Raw genomic sequence first — 26294 nt, 5'->3', positions numbered from 1 at the left:
TACTGATCCTGGAAAGTTCTCCCTCAAAATGGGATAGAACTGCAGTTAATGCAAGAGAGACTATACTTGCGCTACCAATGGTGAAATTCTGGTGTCTTGTCCACTTCTACCAGCACTTTTTCATGAGAAGAGATTTTTACATACTGGAAATGTATCATTACTTTCAATTCATATTTTTCGCCCATTATAGGTGAAAATCAGAAGCTGTTGCGAAATTATGAAGACTAAGATCTCCAATTTAAAGAGATCATAGAAATACTGGAATATGCATTAGTTACATTGAAGCTTTGAGACCATCATCGTGGTTAATAAGAGGACAGGCAAATAACAGACACTCCTCCCAAACCACCATCAAGTGCAGCAGTTGATACTGATGATCCAAATAAAATGCAGTACATTTTAGAGAATAACCAAACACCAACATTAGAAATGCAAAATAGCCATATTACCGTCCTCAGCTTGCTTACTATTTCATACAATAAAAAGCATAATATTTAAATCAAATGCAAAATAATCCCTAGTCAAAACAAGTATGCTACTAAATCCCAAACAGCTTAAATATAATTAATTCACTCACAGCATTTTTGACCATTTTCATATCTTAATGTTGGCCATACATGTAGAGTTCTGTAAAAGTTTTGTATGCAGATATATAAAATATAAAATGGTTGGAAAATTACTTATTAAGTCGATAATTCTCGAGATTACTGAACACAAGGATATTTTAATAGTGAGTTATACTATACTGTTTTATTGATTGTTAAGTACTAACAAAAATACTTAAAATATTGTTTAATAAATACAAAACTGTACTTTCTAAAACAATATTGTAACCCCAACTTGAGAAACCAATCATATTTTATTATACACTACAGTCTATTTTAAATTACAAGTGTTTTTGTATTTACTCTTTTTCTTTGTGTCTTGGTTAACTCATTCTGTTCTTCAGACTGCCTCAGTCCTGATGGATTATTATGAAAATTAATGGTTAAAAGAGTGACAGGTAAATGCATTTCTTCTGTATATAACAAAACATTTCACCATTTTCACAATTTTTTTTAATATAATTAATAAAAGTTTTGATAACATACCATAAATAGTTAGAGGAATTTTTTGGGTGGCAGGTGCTATTTGGCTCAGTTCTTTATTCACAGATTTTGCAACGCAAATATAGGATCCACTGTTACTAGGTTGTACTTTAGGAAAAAAAAGATTCCCATTTCGTATAAAGTGCTCTGGTATATCTTTCCCATCTAGTTAAAAGAAACAAGGGAGAAACATGAATATTTTATAATATTAAATATATGCAGGGTATCTAACACTAGATTGCATTTTGACTGCTTTTTAACAACTATGAATGATATAACGACAAAATTTCTTAGAATTTTGTGCGACTTTTTTTTACAACATATAAATGTGTTTATTAATAATTCTAGTTACATCCCCCTCTTTCATTTCCAGTATATATATGTATGTGTTATACCTATATTGCACAAAAGCAGTCATTTTGACTACTTGGGAAATTTTAAATAATCAAATGACTCTTATTATTGAATTGAGTAAATTTCTTATATGACCAGTTCGGCTTTGTATTGAAATAACAGTTTTAATTTTTTTACCGTCACATGATAACATACAAGTACATGATAAATTGTTGATTTGAGCGTATACTTGATAAGTTGCAGTTTTTCAATAAGCTAAAGTAGTACTTGTTATTGGAATCTGAGTAAACACGTTGTTCTGAAACTTCTTGAGCCATATACAAACTGTAGAAAAAATATCACGACTGATAACGTTTTCACTGGCATGTTACTCGCGACAAAACTGTTGGCCAAACAAACAACTCTAGTTGGAACTATTTGAGGAAACAAAAGAGAACTATCCAAATCAGCCAAACAAACCAAGGATAACATCGTTTTTCCACTCTGCTTTATAAATCAGAGAACTGTATTCTTACAATATATAAAAGCAAACCAAATAAAAGAGTAGTTGTTCTAAGTTCTTAAATCAGAGAACTGTGTTCTTACAATATATAAAAGCAAATCAAATAAAAGAGTAGCTGTTCTAATTTCTAAGTATAAATTTGTGAAAATTGATAAAAATAATAAAAACATATTACCGGAATCTATTCAATTTTATAACAGCACAAAATTTGGATTTGATATGAGGAATCAAATGGCCAGAAAATATACAGTAAAAACAAGTTCTCGTAAATGGCCCCTCCAAATATTTTTCAATATTTTATATTTGGCTCCTATAAATGCTTGGATTCTTTACCAAAACAAGGACAGGAATACAAATATAAAGAAAAGAGTTCTTGTTTCAATTAGCAGAACAGCTTTCCACCGAATACAAAACTGCAAAGACAGAAAAAGTCATCAGAGCACAAAGACCAACTGCAACATCATCAAATGCAACCCATTGAAACAAACGCAAAATTTGTCAAGTGCAACTTTGCCACAACAACAAAACAAATAATATATGTGAAAAATGTGTGTGGAAGATTTACACATAAAAAGATTTCCACTTTCATTTGCAAAAAATGTACAAATAATAATGCATAAATTTTTTTTTCCAAGTGAAGTAATTTTTATTGTTAATATTTACTAATAACTTGTTATATAATTGTAAATAATATAAAAATATTAAAAATTAATTTTAAACAAATTTCTTTACACATTAGTTACTCTTTCACAATGCAGCCATTTGGACTGCTAGGAGGTATATACTAAGTTTCAGTATTTTTAGTGTTAAAAAATGATGGGACAAATTTTAACCCTTTCAGGACAACCATCCCATATACGCATTCCCTATGAACGTCTTTCACATCTGGGCATCCCACCCATGTATTACTGGAGAACTAAGACAAGGCATGGGTGATGCACATACACATTTTAAGTTGAAACATGCTTTAAAGACTACTAGATGGCATCCTGTGTCCATTACTTTTGAACTGAATATAGTTTCAGGATTCTGATCTTGAGTTTAATTATATTCTGCCGCTGGTGTCAGCTATTACAAGGGAAGAGGCAAAGCATAATATAAACAAATAGAACAATGGCCTCTTTAACTTGCCACCCGATATAAGCATTCACTTTTCTGATATCCCTCGGATTCTTTTTTTATTACCATGCAAGGCCTTTTAGGGTTACTGTGCGGAGTTCTACTCCACCTTGCATTGCTTTTATCACTAATATTTCACGTACTTCCCTTTACATTTATTTAGAAAGCCATGACATCAGTTTATTATGACGAAATTGATCAGAGGAAGAACATAATACTTGCATGGGTCAATTTAATCGATGGGCATTTTTACAATCTGATTTTAGCAACACTGGTTGACCAAAAGAACTGAGGGAGTTTGCGAACTTTAACTTACACCAGTATATGATGTGTGAATGTTTGCTAACAACAAGTTTTCTACCTTTGTAAAAGTTTCGAAATTGTAATACATTTATTATCAGTCATGTTTGATAATCCTCGTTAATTAATTTAAATGTTCTTTAACTTTTATTGCCTTACAATGTTTTTTACATAGTAAAATAAGTAAAAAACATTAAAAATGTATACATGGTAAAATGATTGCACATATGTCTTTGCACTATAATGAACATGTATTTATACAGGTGTTGAATAAAGGCGCGCCATCTCGAAAGGGTTCATAAAAGAACACACAGAATCAGTTCTTTTCTATCACAGAATGCATGGAAAAAATGAAAGTGCTGAGGACTTGCTGGCTAGCAATATGCAATTCCACATGCATAAATGTGCAGTAGTATCAATCAATGCAATAAATCAGTATACACATGGTCAGAAAACTAATATGAATGAACTTCCAAATTTGACAGAGGAAAATACCATAAATTTTTTAAGGTACTAGCATGATTACATACCAATCCATTTTCAACAATTTGTAAGGAACTATCTATATTGACCCAACTGGGAAGGGGCATTATGTTGGTGGCCAAAGTTGCCTAGCATTGCTCGATCTGTCATGTCTCAATTTCTTTTTGTAGAACCTAGTTTGTGAAACCGAGTCCTAGTCCGAGAACCTTTCATGAAAACTTCCTTTGACTTTAATGCCAGAATTTTAGTCAATGCTGCAACTATGTATTGAGTTCAGGAACGTTCACTAACCTTCATCATCATTGAGAGATGGCGGTTGCTGTTTTGAATAATTATTGCAATTACCCATAAAGTTGGTTTTTCATCTTTTTTCTCATTCTTCTGTATGCGTACTACAAACAATCTCTCGGTTTGCAATTATTTTTGGCCACGTGTTCTTTAGACTAAAAATGACTATTCACCTCTCAAAGTTTGCCCTTTTTTTTATATATATATTTGTGTAAGGCAATAATTACAGTACTACTCTAATCATGGGCTAAGAAGCAGAAATATGATATATTAACATATAAAACTGAAAGCACGAATCATTAAAACAAATCCTAAGAACAAAAACAAAATTAATATAGTCATGAAATTTAAAAGTTAGTTACTTAAGACAACTAATCACAAAATAAAATCATGTCTTTCTACATCACGCAAATTAGCTTACACAATATAGTTCAATGATTAAGAATTATTATTAAAAAATTTTTAGAAGACACCCAGCAAAATAACAAATTTATGCCCTTTGGTAATGGAATAAATTATTTCTTAAATAGAAAATTTGGATAAAACTCTGTTTAATCTTAGTCTATTTAATTCGAATTGTTACTACATTTTACACAGGACTTTTGACGAGACAAAGAATCAACATTCCTAACTCCCACATTATTCAAAATCTAGCTACACTATAATATTCTGAAGTTAAGCATTAAAGTGGGTTCAATAAAAAGCATATTAGGCCAGGGTCTAAATTTACATTTAATTACATATAAATTTTAGTTAAATAGAACTGAGGGTTGAAACAATTTTGTTTAAAGGACAAATTGGCAATGAAAACGGCAGCTTTCATACAAATCAATAAAAAATAATATTAAAGTAAATGTGCTTCATACAATTTATTTATTTTGATGACAATTGTTTTATAAAACGAACTTGTCTGATGACTTAATAACTTTTTTCTTAATCATGCAAAATTTCTGTACAGCAAACTAGTCCCACCCTTTGCCTTGTAACTAGAATATGTTTCTTGCTTAGAACCCACACTCTCTAAAATTTGTAACCTTTTTTCAACTGAATTAAGTGTGTCTGCCAAGTTCACAAGTCATGTCCCAGTCTGAAGTATCAGCTTCTTAATAGCAATTTGCTCACACAACTCTGTAAGCTGATCAATAATCAGCTCTTTGTTATGTGAATGCCTTATCTCACTGACATCCCTACCATCTTTCAAATTAAATTGCACATCAAAACTGACAACTTCTACTACATCAGTGAACTGATCAGTTTCTACTCTTGCTTTCATCACATTTTTTGAAGAAGAATGAACACGTTTTTCTATTCACATAGTGTGCGTTGGCTGCACTGAGAGGTAAATTAATTATGGTACCAATTGAAAACATAAAAATTTGCCAACTGCCTATGACATATTATATATATAATCCTGAAAGCATTACTATTATAGCTATAATAGGAGTTGTTTTCTCCACTGAAGATTGAGATTAGAATCTGCCCAATCCGGATTAAAAAATGAATTTTTTTTAGACATTTTGCAGCTAAACGAAAGAAATCTGTTTAATGATATTTTAAAATAAATTCAGGTATTTTATATTTATTCAGCAGCACACATAAACAAAAATATGTGCATTAAATTTCGTGATAGAATGTCATCATACTGCTACATTTAGTTTCAGAATTAAGCCAGAGAAATTTGCCTGAAATTTGAAAGTATTATTAACTAATAATAAATAAATTTAGAGGAAAAAAGAACATTAAATGATATAAATAACATTAAAATGAAGTTAATTAATTAAAAATTGAATTACAATAGTCAATGGCTACTTTGGCGAATATTAAATGTTAGCCTAGATGACTGATTACTATTTTTTTATTTTACTGCAAAATGAAAAATAAGGCATTTATTAAAATGAAAAAAAAAAAGTTAAAAAGATTTCGCGATAAAATTTTAGTCTTCGCTACGGCCTTTGTACAATTTTGAAAACTGCTGCCAACACCAAAATGACTGATTTACTACCCAACACCTTCTTAAACAGAGACTAAGAGACAGAAAGAGGTAACTGTTGTTACTGCTCATCATAATGCCACCAAATCCCATGTGTACCGTACATAAAGGTTAGAATAAAAAAATATACATTATTAAGATAAAAAAACTTCTCTGCAATAGGAATGGCTCCATCCCAACATAGAGGGAAACAGCTGTATATGCGCAAAATATCTATCGCTGAAGCTCGTGAAGTTCGAAGGTCAAGTTTATCAAGAGTACATAAAACGAATATCGTTTTAAATTTCCTTAAACTTTAAAGGAAAAAAAAATATTTTTTGCACGAGTAAATTAGTTAATAAATTAGCTATTTTGAGCAAAAAAGTACGAAAATCCGAGTATAAATTATCGCAAAAGTCAAAGAATGTTTCTTCTTAACACATGCTCCACAATTTCCTGTACACATCGCAGAGGGGGAAATTCTCGCCATCAGGTTCCGTCGCCAAATCCCTTGGCGAGTTTTTCCCTTCGCTTTCTAGTGGCACTCTAGCAAACTAATTTACATTACGTCTATGGAACCTTTCTTTCTTTACATAGACATTCTTACATTAGAACAGAGTACATGGGGCTATTCTAGCCTCCATGGTTCTATATATTAGGATTAAACTGATTTTGTTGTATAGGAGAATGGGATGGTATTTTCTTTAGTTCAACATAACCTGCACATGCAAGTCTTAAGATTCTAAAGGTTACTGGAAACCAAACTTGCCGGAAACTTGCTTTGCCTTTCTAAAAGACAATCTGATTGGAACTGCGAAAACTGGCTCTACGCCCGAATGATGCTCATACGATACATAATTCGCCAACAAAGCCATCGCTTCCAACATTGGCACAAAAGTCGCTTTTTGGGGGGGTTGCTGTATGACATTCCCTGACTTTTCCAGATTTTGACTAAAATATTTAAATTCTCCGACTTTTTCCAGTTTTCCAGGTAGCGTGGCAACCCCGTATTCTAGTTTTATTGAAAATTTCAATCCAAGATCACCCACTGATTTTTTAACAACATCTAAACATTGATTTGTGTTTAAAAGTCTTCAAAAGACTTCCGTGCATGTATTTAAACTGTTTTATTTAATAAATGTGAAAATTTTAATGACTCCTTAGACTAGGGGTTCTCAATAATATGCCCCTGCTGATTGTTTAATGTGTGCCCAATCACTGTGCGACCACAATAAAAATGTTTTTGTTTTCAATAAAATTATACATGAAAGTTTTCTCATTTTTAATGAAAGAGAAATTGCGTCCAACACATGTACCAGCGCAGAACGAAATGCGGCCGATTTCTTTTTTTATGTACAGGTATTAGTAACTCTATCCAACTATAATTTCACCTTGAAAAAGTCCACCATCCAACAGATATTCTAGAATGTGCTCTTAGGGACAAAAAGGTTGGGAACCCCAGTTCTAGCTCATTGTTTGAAGCAAGTTGGTTAGCCTTTGGAGGAAAGGAACGACTTCACAGGAGTCAAAATCAGATAGTGGCAAAGTGCATTATTGATAAGAAGTGTCCCTTCCAGCAGAATTTGTTTAGGCTAGCAATAAGCATTCACCTTTGATTTTAAAGTATAAAGAAAATAGTCGCAGAAAACAGAAGCTGTCGACCAAACTTTAAAATTTGATTTCCAAATCACTGGCAAGTCAGTTTTAGCCTCATTTTTTAAAATTCTTGGATTTTCAGAGCAACAAATTAACCCTCTGAGCGGCACAGGATTTTGGATCCATCATGAAAACCTGCATCTAAACAGCATTTATAAGCTAAATTTTCATAATTACTTACTTTAGTCTTTATTTTGATAAACTTACATTGACTAAGATGACATTTAGTTTATTAAAGAAAGTAAGAAAGTAAAATAATTATAAGTTAATATGTGTCAAGTAACAAAAAATCTCATGTCTGAATAAAGCCGGTCATGCCGCTCAGAGGTTTAAAATATATTTTAACTTGCATTGCCAGTCGTATTCACAGAAACACCACTGTCACGTGATTTTGTAAATTTTAAACATAGAATCCTCTGATTCCGTAGAATGGTGTCTAAACACTGGGTACCTGGGTTCAAAGACCCTACTCCCTGTAGAACAAAAGTACTTTCGAATATTGATTGGAAAGAGAAATATACATATAAAAAACATTACAAGATAACATAATTTTGACAATTATTATTATTTTTTTTCTTTTCTTTTTTTTAAAATAATGATTCTTGCTATTTTCTTTTTTTAATATTTATATATATTTATAAATATTATTATTTTTCTAATTTTTTTTAAATATAGATATATACATGCAGTCATCAGTAACAGGAATGGTCAGTGCAAGTCTCTCAGCGCCAAGTGAGATACAATTACATACAATCACATTTATATAAACAAAACTACACCTACTTCAGGAAAAGAAAAGTAAACGTTACATATTCCATATATTGAGAATGGCCAGTGGCCGATTCAAATTACCAAGATCATTATAATCATATGTATAGATTTTAATTGCCGGGTTGTCAATACTATTTTGCATTTCGCGGAAATTTTTAGCAAGTTTATAATAGAAAGATCTCAATTGAACAATTAAGTTCTTCGTGTATTCTGTTATTTCTCACATACCATGGGAAGTCAGTTATTTGTCTAAGTACTGTGTTTTATGCAGTTTGGAGCCTTTTACGTTGGGTTTTTACGGCAAATGCCCATACCGGGCAAACATAACACAACATGGGATGCAAAATGGACTTGTAAATAAGTAACTTATTTTCTAAAGATAAAGCACTGTTTCAAGCAATTAAGGGGTAGAGTTTCATTTTACGCACTCGAAATATGTGTAATGTATGGGGCCCATGTGAGAGTATTGTTGAGGATCACCCCAAGGTAAGGGACCTGCTTAGACCAAGGGATGTCAGTGAACATAGAAACACATTTAAACATAGAAAGATTTTTCTTCATGCACAATAGAATTTATGGAATATTGTAACTCTGAATTCATGAAAGTTGGGGTAGTGTGAGTTAGGTTACTAGTACTGCAGTTTGAATCCTTATCCAAGGTAAGAAAACTAGAAAAATCTCATATTCTTATGGAATGTCTGAGTTTTCATGAAAGAATTTTCCAGATTTCAAATCACAGTAAATATAAATATTTGCAGCAATGGGATTTTAATTGCTTTTATTTCAGATCTATTTGTGTAAAACAAAAATTTCAGGAAATGGGAGAAGGAAAAAGGTAAATTAAGGGAGGATTTAAAATTTGCTTTATATGAAAGTCAAATGCTAGGGAATAGGAAAGATTTTAAATCTTAATATCATAACCTAACAGTCAAATGCTGAGGAATGTAAAAAAAAAAAATTAAATTATTATATCACAAAAATTAAATGCTAAAAAAACCAACAGCAATTAATTACCTTCTCTTTTCCAGCTGAGTTCAACCTTAGGAAACCCGTCTGCAATACATTCCAAAACTGCAGGATTATTGGTGATGGCAGTAACTCCTTCACCAGTACTCAGAAACACTGGTGGCTGAAACTGCTGAACTCCTACAAGAAGAACTTCATGATAAATCAGTAGCTTTAAAGTGAAATGCAAAGTAAACAAATAAAATAAAAATGTAGGCATCATAGGTGATTTTTTTTAAAATTTCTATGATAAATTTATAAAAATACATGTAAAAAGATAAATTATTTCTATATATTTTTAGAACTAGTATATAATTAATATTAATTTCTTCAAATATGATTTTTTTTTTTTTTTTTTTTTTTTTTTTTTTACTTCCTTGTACGAAGTAAAAAGGAAGCACTGTAATCTCAAAAGTTTCAGGCAGCATATGCCAACGAAAATATCTATTTTGACCGCAATTTAACAACGTTTTTGCATGACATCTGTATGTAAAGACAGAATAAAAGACTTTTTTAATCCTAAAAAATTATAAAACTGCTGCTGCAACAGCAAAGATAACGCCTTCTTTTATTACTGCAAATTAAATCATGTTTAATCTATTCTGGAATTTATTTGAGGAAATAAGTGTTTAAGATTTTGTAATTTGTAATATAGATATTTTGAGTTTTTATGCATTTTTGCCTCGTCGCAAAGTGAGACCTGAATTAATTGAATGAGAAATACTGAAGCGTCTGTGAAAAACTGTTTCTTTTTTGTTTTGTTTGCTTAAATTCTTTTATACATCGTTCTAGATTTATTACAGTATTTGAATAGAACATGTGGCAATGATTAGATAATTCTTCAAATGATATAAATTTTGTGCATTCTGAGTTATAATATGAACGAAATGTAACACTGTTAAGTGAACCTAGCGCCAGAGTGTCGCGTTGGTAAACAAATATAGTGAATTTTAAAGAGTGCATTTATTCTATTGTGGTTTATATGCTATCAACGAAACAGATTTAATTCAATCCAATAAGATTAAATCAAATGCAAGAAAAAATGTGTATAATTTAATATTCCATACAAGGATGTGGTGTACACATTAGATTTTTTTCTTTAAAGTTCCAGCATGGAATGGCTGAGTATCGAATTCAAAATCTCTGCCCTCATATGAATTCTGCTACATAACATTGAAGTGACTTCTCTCAAATCAATTTCCAGTTATAACACTTTATCAACAGTTGTTGACACTACATTTCCATCATACATCTTCTATTGTGAAAAGCTTCACTGCATCAACAATGGAACATTCGTGAATTTTTCCATATGTCGTGCATGAAAACTGCAACTGATTTGGGCTGTTAGAATGTAATAGCATATTCTCTATAGAAAAAATGTATGAAGTGGCATTACACAGGACAACACAGCCCACTTTTTCCAACATGGATGATATCACTCCAAGATCTATGCTTTAAGATCTAGGGGGTTTACAAGTCTGAGGCAATTAAAGGATTCCGAGAAGCAATTCGATTATGGTTGGATAATCTGCTTATCTACACATTTTTAAACATTTAAATATTCACTTGATTTTTAAACATTTAAACATTCACTTGATTATACAAATAATATTACAGTTAAATATAATATAAACAGTTATATAAATTAATAAATATTACAGTTAAGCATGAGTAATGCGATAGCAACTCAATTGACCCTTCATGTATTTTGGTACAATTTGCATATAAAGTGACTTTTATACATTCTAAAGAATGGAAATTATGAACTATCCGCCAAAATTCCAAAAACATGACTACAAATCTAATTTTAAGCATATTCAGTCAATGCCTACAGATGACATGCAGAGAACATCTAATAATATACTGTTGAAAGGTAAAATTCTAGTATACATAGTGGGCACTTTGCTTGAAAAAAGGGGGATAGGCAGCCAAACACAGACTTTGGAATCTACTGTGTTAACTAACCCGCCGCAAATTTTTTGCTCTTGGCCTCTCTCTCTCTCTCTATATATATATATGTAATGGTGCTGATGCATTGATGGTATGTAGTGATGTATAAATAAATGCATAGTTGGAATCAAATGTTCAGATGTAATGTTAAATTAATTACATTTTTCTTTATTCCTTCTAAATATGAATTATACATTGTATATCATAATGGGTGGAAAATGTGTAACCGCCTCGATCACATTTCTTATTCTACATCTTAAATACGATAGATGAAAGAGAGGCAAGGTGCGATATGTTGAACAGGACAGCAAGCATAAGCAGGAATTCAATATGTCCTTTAGTAAAGATCAATTTGAGTTTCACTTCCAAATTTTTCTATTGGCTATTAATAAAAAGTTAAGGTTCCAACTGAAATCTTATTAGCTGAAGCATTTGTTTAAATGCCTGCATCATTAGTATTATGTAAGAATATGATACATATAAATTTCTAAATGATGGAGTTTAAAAAGATTTATTATAAGCAGTTACTATTTTTAGGACAAAAACAAGAAATAGCCAAATTAAAATGGAGAATTACGGGACTACTGTAAATTAAAGTTAGAAATTAAGAACACTGAAGCATCAGACACTGAAGGAGCATCAGACTGAAATCAAATTTAATACATACAAATGAGAGATCAACTTGATCCCCAAATCAAGACAAATACACATATATGGTGTGTACAATCAGAGAAATAGAATGCAACTTCAATAATGCATTAGTCCGCCTCCTGCTGCAATGCATGCCGAAACATGGTGTGGCACTAAGTTGTTTAGACATCTGATGTTGTTCTGAGGCAGATGGGTCCACAAATCTTGAACAACCACATCCAAATTAAATTGACACAGCGGCATCTGGCATTTCAATTTGTCCCACACATGCTCTGTAGGTGACAAGTCTGGGGAGCAAGGTGGCCATGGGAGAGTCTGAACATGATGTAGGAAGTCTTGAGCAACTCAAGTTGTATGTGGATGAGCATTATCTTTTTCAAAAACTGCCCTTGGAAGACCATTTAGGAGAGATTCTATGCAGGATTGAAGAATGTCATCAACATAACACTGACCCGTTAAGATTCCACATACCACAATTACAGTAGACCACCTATCACAAGGTATGGCCCCATCCTGACAGTATGTTGCATGACAATGTGAATGGAATTCCCTTGTACACCAGAACACTCCCACCACGCGCCCGTATGTGATTATCATCTGTCCCCAAAATGAACTGGGATTCATCATTAAATACCACTCTTTGCCAGTTTGTGGTATCCCACATCATTCTGGCTTGGCAACACTGTAGACAGAGTCACCAACATTTTGGTGTTAAAGACAGTACACAGAAAGAGCACTTGGATTGCATATTCGCTTCCACAAGGCATCTGGAGAAGGTCTGTGGAACAACTAGCACCTCTTCATCTAATTGTATCATGTAATGAGTCATTCTGGGATCCACCAGAGTTTGTCGCATGATCCTTTGATCCTCTTACCTCACCATCTAACTGTTTTACTCCAGACCCGGTTCTCTGCATGTGGATACCATCTCGTGTCCACTGCTCCCAACATGTTCTGTCAGCACACTCTGAATGATCAACTTGGGGAGCAATATGGCACATTGTTCAACCTGCACTTTTCATGCCAATTCAGGTCTCTCTCAAACTCAATTAGCTATCAGAAATGTCTTCTCACATATCTACCAGGCATTCTTCGCTTATTAAAATCCTTCTACAGTCTAAATGTAATCATCAGATTTATCAATCTTCATCTATGTGCTAATTTATATAAAGCCCACTTCTGATTGGAGCACCACTGTAGAGTCAGAACATACAGTCATAGCTACTGGCACCAAACTTGGATCATTTGCATATCAGATATCACCGTACTTATTTGCAAAGTTTTGTGATTGTACCTTTCTTCCTTCTTGGTGCACTATTTTCAGTGTTCCTGAGTATATTTACTGTGTTGTATCTTAATTATATTTACTGTGTTATGCAAGCTACAACATATTATGCTGTATCTCGTGGTATAATAATATAATGCATGAACATAGTATACCATACCTCGTGGTATAATAATATAAAAATATAATATAAACAATACCAAAGTGTTTATTTGAAAATCAATATGACTTCTGACATTAGGACCATGACAAACAAGGTCTCCAATTTTCTACTTTTAATACAACATTCAAAGTAAGAATCAGAAAGCCAATATCTACACAATCTCTGCATATTTCATTTTAATATTCATGTTACAATGTTATGTTAATGCAAAAAAACACAAGCAGCATCTGTGCAGTTTTGAACTTTTCTAGCTCTAACCTCCAAAATTCAACATACTATCTGTTGGAACCCAAAGAACTGTTAATAAATAGTACAAACGTCTCTGCAGAAAAACTGTATGAAGTGGAATCATGCATCACATAATACAAATGAAGTTAAAGCTTTGAACCATGCACATTAATGATATATTTGAGCAAAAGGACATTCCAACAAAGATGCTTGAGTTTTTTTTTTTTATTTATTTATTTATTTTATTGGAAAGAGATCCTTTATTTACCAGATTTTTCGTTCTCTAACTCTGTTGTTCTCTCTTATCAAAAGGATTCTACATTAGTCAATATTCAAGCTATCCAAATTGATGTGGCAGCCAGTCTATGACTAAAGGCATTCTTTGAATATTTCCACGAATTAATAACATATTTTGAGCAAAAGGACATTTCAGCAAAGATACTTGATTCTTTTTATTAGAAAGAGATCCTTTATTTGCAATAAAGATTTTCATTCTTTAACTCTATTGTTTTCTTTTATAAAAAGGATTTTGCATTGGTCAAAATATTAGACAGAATCAAGCTATCCAAAATGATGTGACAGCCAGCCTATGACAGATATGAGATAAAGGCATTCTTTGAATACTTCCAGAAAACAAGAAGCAGGGGAGTGAGAGTATATGCTCTTACAGATGTTCCTTTGAAGGTGAATAAATAATAAATGTTTACACTTCGAACAAAACTGCTCTATAGCACTTTATATAAACATTTCACATACTGGAGCATATATATAATTTTTTTTTATTAGAATAATACAAGCACTGGCAACAACTGTACACTGACACTTTAAAATTAAGGCAGTCTGAAAGGGAAGCAAGAATTAACATAATATATTAGGGGGGGAAACAACTTGCTAAACAAAGGATAACTTACTGGGCAGCACAGTCAAAAAGGCTTCAGAACTGTCCCTGATTCGAGCAATGTTTATAGAGCGACATCTATAGTTACCTGAATCACTCATCACAACCCCAGTAATCTGCAGTGTACCTGAGGGTAGGAAGGTGTACCTAGATTTTGAAATATTCATAAATCTTTAGATTTCTGTTCTGTTATGATGAACATATAGCAAAAACTGATGAAATTATTGCACAGATAAAATAAATACTTTAGTGAAAGATTTAAGGAGGCACGCCACTACGCTTTTCATTCTTTATTACCTTTTTTGTACTGCAAAGAAAATATTTTGCAATTTTTCATTTTTAGTTTTCATTGTAATTTTTTGTTTAATCTTAAAAAATAAAAATCTGGTATAATTTTTTTAGTACAATGACAATGACAGTTAATAAATACTTCATAAACATAATTTAAGATTAATCCTATTATGAACACATTTTTGGAGGACACATTAACGATAGTGCCCTAAACACAATAGCAGCTCATATGAAGTTTAGCCAAAAATCTTTCAAAACAGTACCTTAAGGGGAACAAAAATTCTTAAATCAGATTTTAAGCTGATGAAAGGACCTTAAAAAAAGATTATGACGCTTTTACACTACGCAACTGCTTTGCTAGTAGGATTTTTGTTTGCAGCCACAGCAGACATTCAGCAAATTAAAAGCACACTTCAAGAGCCTTGACTACCCCTTAACGGCTTGACAAATGATGACATCTGGGAGATGTCATTGATTTCATGTGGCACTGTAGACTGACATCTCCAAGATGTCAAGAACTGTCTTTGATGAACATCATGCAATATATTATTATTGCAATGTAAATTCGAAAATAAAAAGTTTTGTTCCTAAGCTTGCACATGAGTGTTCAAATTCATTCTCCAGATACGGATTTTATTCGTACATCAAGGGGATAATGTAGGTTGGTGATGAAGAGTTTTCATTGTAAAGTTTTCTATCTTGGCAAACAGTTGCCATTTTGCTTAAACATTTCAGCATTTCACCCAAGACTGATTCGTCGCTTTAAAAAGTGTTGTCAGTAATTCTGAATTCTAATATAAGATATATTTATAATTTTACACAATTATTTGGGTATTACATTTGATATTATATGAATTATTAAAATCAAAGCTACTGATGACACTTTTCAAAAAGGGGAGCCAGTCTCAGGGAGAAAATAGATAATGATGAAAAACATTCAAAAATAGACAATTAAAGCAGTGCATATACTGGAAGAGGACCATTCTGCAATTATAATCATGAAATTACTATTTAGCTTTTTGTTAACTTAGGGTTTGGTACCATACCCATAACCGCTTGGGGAGTTAAAAGAGTTCTGACATCTTTTAAGCAACAGGAGTCCCCATCATTTACTGGTTGTTTATTTTGCAACACATTTTTATGTTTTATGGTATTTCGAACTTTCATCTTCTTATTAAACACTTTTAACAATTTAACAAAAAATCTAAAATAAACATAAAAAATAGTTTTTATAAAATAAGCTTTTACATAAAATAATTGCTGAACAAAATGGAAAAAAATATCTTATCATATAGTTTAATGAGAAAAAAAAGAGATTAAAGAATTCTCTTTATAAAATTCATTTATAATTTTGTATCAAAAATAATAAAAGTATGGGGCACTCTAGATAAATTTATAAAGATTAGGGATTGTACCTTTGACAATATAATAAAAAATCACAAGGGAAAATAGGCAGCCTTTAGTTAAATTGTGAATTAATTAATTTTAGTTTCTAAACATAAAAACTACTTTTATTCTAGCTTTGGCATTTGAAACACATTTAAAAACAATCTAAATTTATTGGGAAATGAGAGTGAAAAATGTGCATGGGGCAAAAAAAAAGGGCTGAGAACCAGTGTATTAAACTATATGATTAATTACTTTTCACCATTTAATTCATTAATTATTTGGTTGCACACACACACATTCTAGCAATTACAAAAACATTTTAAATGACAGAAATATTCACATTTTTAATTTTTTAATTTAAAAATTACAAAATCTAATTATTTATATAATTTCCCAGACTTAAAAGGTTATATTTAGTAAATGTTTATACCCACTATAAAATAACAGAAACTTAATTTCAAAACTTGGGATCATGTTCCCAGTCCATACACAAATTGAAGAGTAAAATGTTTGCATATGTGCATAACCAAAAATGAAATATCAGATAACAGAAATGTTTCTGATGTTAATACATTAACCGACACGCATCTCTATGCAAACTGGTAAGCTATAATAGCCAACACATACCCAACTTGTGATACTACTTGCATAAATTAAAGTCTGAAATCTTAACACTTTTAACTCAGTCCTGCATGCCACATTCAAGCACCTACTGGCCAGGGATTTACATGGCGGGTAGCCAATGACATTATATTGATGATTTTGTAGGGACAGCATTTTTCTACCTGCCCTAAACAATAAATGAAAGCCCCAACATTGCCATGTCTTCTCCTCATCTTACTACATTGACTGATGGTCTAAAATCTGAAAATTTTCAAAATCTTGAACTGTTAGTTGCTGACAATTCCAAATCTCAGTCTCTGCATTGTATTTAGTCGAACAAATTTTTGAAATGGTTACTAGACAACTATTCCTAAGCAATAAATCTGGAATCCGAAGTAATAAATAAAATTTTAATGTATTTTTAGCACTTGAAGACTTCTAAATTACTTGTATGAAAATGCTTTCAGGAAACAGAATGTAATACAATTATAATTTAAAGAATGTTACATACTGATAAAAGAAACGATTTACACAAAAGATTATCACTGAATAACATTAAAGGGAAAGAAAATCAACCTGAATTACTCCAAGTTGCTTTTTAATCTATACTCCAGATCCGAGGCAAAAATCCAAATTTGAAGGAAAAAGTCCAAATTTTGAAATGAAAATTCCTTTGATTTTTATCATAATTTTTTTGAACTTTTCTACTTTACTTTTCAGAATGAGTGTAAAATTTTACTAAATATAAATAAAATTAAACAAATAGTTTTCATTATTTTTACAAAACTGATTTTTCAAAATTTCAAGACGCAGGAATATCAATACTTATATAATTTAAAACATGTTTACCATTCAAAATATATATCTAGAGCTTAAAGTTGCAAAAACAGAGGTAAGGACTTTTATGGATACAAGGTATATTTGCTCATAAGTAATTACATATATTACCAGAATATATGTATAGGGGCACATTAAGTAACACAAAAAAATTACCTGCTGTCATTTTGAGGTAGTTCAATGCCATCTCTATACCAGGAGATGATTGCAGGTGGAACAGCATTAATTTGGCAACTAAAACGGGCCTGTCCACCTTCATGAGTAGTCTGCGGTTGAGGTTGAGAATTAAAAGATTTGGACATGCCTAAGAAGTAAAAAGAAAAATTTTCACTCAAAAACTACAGTTATACGAAAGACAACCATAACATATAAACTACACTTTTGCATTAACCTGAAATACCCTCCATTTGAGTTTCAGTTAGGCTTTTAATTATGCAAGTGACTTTGAAAGTTACCAAAGCTGCCAAGATATTTCAATGTATTTTTATGCTACTTAATAATAATAAAATATAAAATTTACATTATCTCTAATTACTAACTATAATAATTTATGAGTAAAAATATGTATTACACTTTTTAATATCACTTAATCAGAGGTTTAATTACTTTGAAAATTATCAATGAATGGAAATCATAAAGACCAATGCTCATCAATTCTTCAGTATGGACTGACAACCACTAGCCAGGTTCATTAGGAGCAATTTTTCATGTATTGGCAGCAACACTTGAATGTGGGTGGATGAAAAATGCATAATAGCATAATGTAATGTATTGTCATGCTCTAAAACTTCCTTAATGATGTTTTTAAACTAAATACCAACAAGGTTAATTTTACTTAACCTTAGAAAAAATAACTAATGAGGCTAATTTAGATAATTTTCAAGTATCTAAAGCCTCAAAAATATAAGTTGAACCATAATTAAAAAGGCATGCAAGAAAATGGTAGAGCTGCCTGTTGAATGAAATTGAAATCATGGAATGGGAAATGGAACTAAATTTTTTAAACATGGCAAGAAAAGTAAACTAGAATTAAAATCCTTCATTAACATCTTTTTAAGTTTTGGAGAAAATAGCAGGCTTCTTAAAAATCTAATTGTTTTAAACAAGATGCAATAGAATTGATGGCCACAACTTTAAAAGGTGACAGAACAAGGCAAAAGTAACAATTTTTGTAACATAAAGTGAAGAATCTGGAAACACCATAAGTACAAAGAATGAAGAAAATGTCATTTTAATCACAGAATATTTACAAGCAGGAAGTTATTCAACTGAGCGACCAGCAATTGCAATACATGTATCACAACAAGACTTTGTTTATAGAATGCAAATTGACTCCTCTGAACCTCTCATTATAGGAGTTAAAACATCACTGCTGCAGAAATACATGAATGGCTTGCCATATTCCAAAATGCACATCAATCTGTTTATCAATATTGTGATGCATGATTAAAATGACATTTTGTTCCAAATGTTCTTCATACTTACTGCAATTTCTACATTCACATTTCACTATTGTGGTATTATTTTTTATTATTTTTGACAATATCACAAGTACATCACATGGAATGGCAATAGTTATTCTTTGTTTACATGATGTTCTGACAATATTACATTTAGCACTGCTTTATGTGCAGTTTTATTAAATTAAAGCTTTCTTTGAGATTCTTAAAAGAAACGATTTACTACATTTACAGCAGTTTAATCAACTACCCCTCCCCTCAAATGGAAATCCTTTTGAAACCAGAAAGATTTGATATTGAACGCACATTTGTTGGAGAAGAATCTAAATGAAAACATCAGAAAAAAACTTTTTTAAATTCCCTCACACAAGTGAAGGAGGCAAATAAGGACAACATTTGTTGTGATAGAAGAACATCGCAGACATGAATGGTTATAGATGTAGCAAATAGAGCTGCTTCTTTCCAGGGAATAATCAATGAAATTTCAAATAAAATTATCAGGAACCTTTCCCTATCTTGATGATGTAACTATATATGTGGTAAGAATGAAGCTGAGCATAGCAATACCTTAAGAGAGATTTATGGCTGCTGCTAAGAAATATAACTTGACTCTGAATGAATTGCTGGCTACCATATAGTTAATAATAAAAGAAAACCCAATCCTGACAGATTGAAACTATTGACAGATTTACCAATTTTCCTAGGAATAAGGCCTCTTTACAGATATCACAGACAATGTTTGCTCATTACTGCCATTTGATTCTGAGCTTTTCTGAAAAGATTCACCTTATTTTGACTAAAGGACTTGTTCTCCTTTGTAAAAATGTTGAGAAAAATCCTTTAATTCCCTTAAAAGAGAATAGCCAAAGTTTCTGAATTTACAATAGGAGCAACCTTGAGTCTCAAGCTGGATGTTTTACAGACTTCTTCCCTATACCATTAAACTCTATATAATAGAAGTACTCCTCTATAGAAAAAGAAATATTATGCTGTTGATGGATTTTTCTGAAACTATGAATACCACTTAATTGGCAGGCACTTCAAAGTTTTTACAGATCAAAGACCAGTGGCATTTATGCTTGATCAGTGACTGCAGTAAAATCAAAAATGAGATTATGCCTTGGCAGTTAGAGCTTGCTTGTTTCAAATTTGTAACATATATTACCCTAGATAAAAAATTAAACTGCAGACATTTTATCAAGAACAAATGCAGCTATAAAACCCCAAATACATCTAAATACACTACATAATGAACTCTGTCACCCTGGAATAACTGGAATGTATCACTTGATAAGATCTAAACATTTGCCTTTTCGACTAGAAGAAATCAGATAAAGTAATTGCATGTTTTGAACAACTAAATCTAGACTTCAAAGATCCTTCCCCGACAGTTTTCAAGAACCAGTTGCTTCTTACTACTGTGGATGAGTTTTCAAGATTCCTCTTTGCAATATGCTGCCCCGATATGCCATCTGCTACTGTTATTGCTCATCTGCAAAACATTTTCTCAATTTTGAGGATGTCAACATACATACATTCTAAATGAGGATCTTCATTTATCATCGCATGAATCAAAATCCTTCTTAATTTTCCTTGCAACAACAAGTCACAACAACAAGTCGCACAACAGCATATATTAATCGAGGAAGTAGAAAGGTGTAAGAGAATCTTTCGGAAAAGCATCCAACTGGGCACTAAAAGAAAATGCCTAGTGAACACTGGCAAGGAAATTTACAATCCTGTTTTGCTTTCGATCTGTTCACTCTTATGTACAGAAACACATGCCATACCATGTCCATCCATGCTAGAAGATCCTACAATGGGCAATCTTTATCTACATGGCTAACACAAACTGGACCAGTATTAATCACAAGCTAATAAATATCCGAAGCAGGTCGTTTCGACGCTGATGGTTCGACGCCAACATTTTGACGCTGGGGCAGTTCGACGCCGTACATTCCGACGCAGGGGCAGTTCGACGCCATATTTTTTTTTTGTATTTTTATTTATTTTTAGAATAAATATGAAGTAATATAAATAAGTAATATGACTGATTTTTATTTATTGAATTAGCGATTGTTTGCATGCATATTTGAAATAAATATATGTGTGTATATGTGTGAAAGTGTTCTAGATTTGTGTTTGGGTCCCAGATTAGTGAGAAGCCTCCTCGCCAACGGCAAGGCCCCGGGACATGAGAGAGGGTCTTTTTTATTTATTTATTCCACAAACCAGCATCAAAAAGGCAAAATACACAAATGGTAAATAAACATATGTTACAAATTAGTTATATTATATTGCAGACAAATATAATTATAGATAAATAAGATTACACATAAATAAGATTAGAGATAAATAAGATTGCATTACAGAACTGTTATTATACTAATCCATTGCAAAATTATGCGCCACACCTTTCAGGCATTCCTTTATTTCTCGATTTTCAAAATCTTCAACTATTACTTTAATTCTCATATCAGCTCGCAGGTACCTATTCCGCTTGTGCGGCGGTTTATCTCCACGTACAATTTGTTCATAACATTGATAAATTGATTTTTCAACATGCCTGAGACCATCTATGAATTCCTATAATGTGGGGTGCAAAGCACCAAATGATGATGACACCAAATTTATTTGAATGATGATGCAAACTTATTCTAAAAATAATGAAAAATACGAAAAGTACGGCATTAAACAAAAACCAAAAAAAAAATATATATATATATATATATATATATGGCGTCGAACTGACCCCACGTCGAATCGACCACACGTCGAACTGACCTGTACCGATAAATATCAGCCTATTATGCAGAAAGAGGACTCACTAAGTTAACTCAAATTACGCTTATGTTAAATTTCCAGATGGTCGTGAAACCAATACTTCAATATTACATTTGGCACCCAGAGGAGATAATCTTATACATGCCCATGATGTACGGTCAGATGAAAACCAACAACTTTCAAATTCTTTTGCACAACAGAATGAAGATCTAGCTACTGAAGCTGCTAATCTATATCTAAAATTGTTAGAAAATCAATACAAGAGAAGTTAGTGATTTACCATGCTACACCAGAACTGAGGCTTTTGAAAAGACTGCAAATGATTACTTGCATGAAAGTGAATCTTTGCCCTAAAAGGCACAGACGTCAACCTTCTTATCTGGCAGACTATAGGACTGATTAATAATCTTTGAGAAGGGTGAATGTGGTATCACATTGTTTATTATTACTGGTAGCACCAAAATTATATTATATGGAATGCCAATACTTATTCTTTATTTACATGATGTTCCGACAATGTAGTGTTCTCAAAATTATAAAAACAACCTTGTATTTAGCGTAAGTATAATGAAACACTCAATCAATTTCGAGGGCAGCTAAAGGTCCCTCCTCATCAGGAGAAAGAAATACCTAGAAAGAAGAAAATAAAGGAGAAGGAGTCTCAGAAACATGTGGTCCTTATCAGCACTGCACGTGGTTATAACTGGATTTTTAATCAGAGTTGCACTGGCCGCCTTCTTTTACTGAGCCAGGCTATCTGATCAAGCATAAAGGACAAGAAAAATTAGAGAAGCTAAAATAGGGAGTGAGGGGCAAATGCACCTTCACGCTCAAAATCTGAACTTCAAATAATGGAAAGGAACCACTGAACAGATTTTTATAGCCTCTGGTAGTACCAAACGCGAGGAGGTAACGCCATGTATCGGCAAAAATAACAAAATTAAGATAGTAGAATTTTAAAGGCATTAGGAAGGACTGGATTGGACTTCAAATCATTAACTAAATCTGCTAAATCTTTGTGAATGTGAAAAGCCTCAAGAAAATCCAATTCACCTATGGAAGAAGACTTTTGGATAATTTTTGCAGACCCAAAGTCAAAATTATGGTTAAATGTCCAACTATGATATGCTATTGAAGACTTGTTAATTTCGCCTTTTCTGACATAAGATTCATGTTCCTTGATACGAAACTTCAACCCTCTTTTTGTTTGGCCAATATATCTTAAACCACACTGACACGATATACTATAAATTCCTCAAGAATTCAAGACAGAAATGCAATCTTTTAGAATCGAAGGGTGAATTTTACTAATAGGGGAGAAACCGACTTGAAAATTGAATTTCTGGAGAATCCATGCAATTTTATAGCTAACAGAAGGATAAAATAGAAGCACTACAAGGTCATTAATATTATTTCTAACAGTGGAATGTCTTCTTTGATGGGAATCTGAAATTTTTTAACGGCTTTATCAATAATCACAGGAGAAAATCCACGGTCAATCACAACTGCTTTCAAATAATTAAGTTCATTGGTAAGCAAAGATTCAGAGGAACAAACTTTAAGCGCGCGGAATACATAATAATAAAAAGAAGCCATTTTTTGCTTAACAGGGTTGCATGACTTGGCATGGGGTGGTAAACAAACAGCAAAGGGTTTACAGTACACAGTGGTGCTAAAATCAGTTTCATTGCGGATTATAAGAATTTCAAGGAAGGGGAAGGAATTGTTGGATTCAATTTCAAGAGTGAATTGGATGGCTGGATCAATTGAATTCATAATAGATAGAATCTCGGATAAATCCTCTTTATAACCGTCAAAAAGTGCAAAAGTGTTCAAAGACGAAAAGATAGTTTATCAAATAATTTCATCTCAAAACAGTGCATATATGAATTTTAATATCCCGTAAGAAAATAATTCAGAAGTTACTTATTTTAAATTGAGGGAAAAACTTATTTCTTTAATTTTCAGAGTAATTTTGAAATTATAATGAAAAGAACAAAAACACTCATAACAAGCTTATTAAAACTGCTTTTCACAAGAGAGTTTCCTTAAAAAGAAAAAGAGTACATAAAAAATTATTTTAAAAAATCACTAAAAGGAGAAAAACCTTTGTCAACAGCAACAGTTTTTACATAACTAAGCTCCTGAACAAAAGAAAATTGAGAAGAACCTTGGGGTTTTCTTCTCAAAAAGAAAAAAAAAAAAAAAAAAAAGCCATATTTTGTTTAGCAGAATTAAACTATTCATTTAAAGAAAAATGCAAATGGGGGAAGGGGGATCGGATCAACTGAAGTGTTGAAATTAAAATTTATTGCATATTATTAAAAAAATCAAGGAAAAGAAGGCAAATCAGAGCTTTAATTTTCAAGAGATTACAAAGAGAAGTCACAATATGTATGTAATTATTCCCAATATCTTCAATAACGAATTTATTTTGCATTTAGATTTTAGATAATAAGAATGTAGAAATCCTGCACCAATAATGTTCATTACAATAAATACAATAATACTGGTGGTACCACAATTAATTATGCTATACGAACCAAATAGAGTAAAATGCATTTGAAAAGGGAGAGAACGTTTTACATACGTGCTAAAACTACGTGAATGGGTCTGCTGACAAGTACTCCAACATTGTTACGAAGCAGACAAGTGTAGTTTCCATCCAAGCGATGCTCTCGTTTTTTCTGCGGGACTACTCTGTTAATATAGAGAGAGCCATTTGGGAATATACGAAAATGTTTATCTTTTATGTCTTTTATGTCAGTATCCTGCAACAAAACAGTGTAGTCATTCTATACACCAGAAACTAAACTGATAAAAAATATGCAACAAAATAACAGAAAATCATTAGATGAACATTTATTATCAAATCTTACAAACCACAACTTGTTTACATGCACACATAAGTTATTTTAATAAATATGTTACGTCCTTTGTATTTTTTAATATTTCTAACATTAAACACATTCCAAAAATAATTCAGATTAGCCAAACATGTTAACTGATGGAATGAAAGATGGACAATAACAGTTCAAAGATTTTGTTAGACAATCATTATTTGCGAGATACAAAAACACATCACTAGAAATATTAGCATCCAAGGACTACTACTAAGGTTTCTCAAATAAGCATATTTTTCCTTCATGGAATTTCCTGCCAATTTTCTAGAATTTTTACAAGTTCGTGAGATCCTGCGAACAAATTCAGAAATATATCAATTTACAAACATTAATTGCTTATTTTGAAGAGTTAAAAATGAGGAGACATTTTATCAGAAACACAAATAAAAGAAAATTCTACTTCTATCACTACAGTTTAGAAAAAAAAAAAAAAAAAAAAAAGCAATATATAAAAAGCATTTTTTTAGCAAACAAGCATTTTTTAATAAAATTTTGCATAAAATACATATTTGTGCATTTCCACAATCAAAGGATCAGCAAGTTTATCATTAATACAACACAGAGTCCAAAACACATACATCAAATACCCGAACCTCAGAAGCGCCCCCCTGGTCATTGGCATTAAACACATGCATAAAAAATAAACTGTTAATTATCTCCCCTTAATACAGTCTAGGAATGGAGAATGTGAAGAAGAAAGAAAAAGAAGATGTGCTGTAAAAGTAATTTTTTCTTTGGACTAACTTCGATTTCTGCATGTCACTTTCAAATACCTGCTGGCTAAGAAATAGTACCCTGGCCAATGATGATCATACCCTGGCTAAATACATGATGTTGGGCACAACTATGCTTTCCTCTTTTGAATGGTTTAAGGGAAGTTATTTTTCTATTTAAATAATAATGCCTAAGAAATATTCGTTTTATGATGTCATGTTGCTTACACTGGTTTCCTTTTGCTATCATAACAGCAGAAAGGGAAAAAGAATTAGATTTCTAAGTTCTTAACAAACCAAACTGCACTCTTCCTTCACTTTCTAATTTGATGCAGCTTACTATATTTTCAGGCTCTATTATTACATCAAAATTAAGGTGTAATTTTTTATTACATTGAGAAGTGTCGCTAATTCTGGAGATGCGGTAGGATTAATAAAATTTTGCATAAAATACATATTCGTGCATTTCCACAATAATGTCTTAAGAATCAAAGGATCAGCAAGTTTATCATTAATACAACACAGAGTCCAAAACACATACATTAAATACCCGAACCTCAGAAGCGCCCCCCTGGTCATTGGCATTAAACACATGCATAAAAAA

General features: G+C 31.9%; 1 protein-coding gene across 2 annotated transcripts in view; it reads right to left on the bottom strand.

Moving 5' to 3' along the window:
* The window catches only part of LOC118203146 (protogenin-like), a 255985-nt gene that overhangs the window by 80527 nt on the left and 149164 nt on the right, over positions 1–26294 (bottom strand). For both annotated transcript variants that reach the window (XM_085813493.1, XM_085813492.1), the window contains exons 3-7: positions 24665–24845; positions 17987–18134; positions 14724–14857; positions 9545–9676; positions 1092–1253 (exon numbers count right to left, since the gene is read on the bottom strand). In XM_085813493.1, the coding sequence (XP_085669619.1) occupies positions 1092–1253; positions 9545–9676; positions 14724–14857; positions 17987–18134; positions 24665–24845 (757 nt within the window). The remainder of the gene's footprint in view (positions 1–1091; positions 1254–9544; positions 9677–14723; positions 14858–17986; positions 18135–24664; positions 24846–26294) is intronic.

This window comes from Stegodyphus dumicola, chromosome 3 (genome assembly GCF_044657685.1).
Source record: "Stegodyphus dumicola isolate Sdum_Otavi_A_Nest chromosome 3, ASM4465768v1".
Taxonomy (NCBI): Eukaryota; Metazoa; Arthropoda; class Arachnida; order Araneae; family Eresidae; genus Stegodyphus; species Stegodyphus dumicola.
Note: the sequence above shows the minus strand (reverse complement) of the source record. Positions and strands in the feature narration are given on the sequence as shown.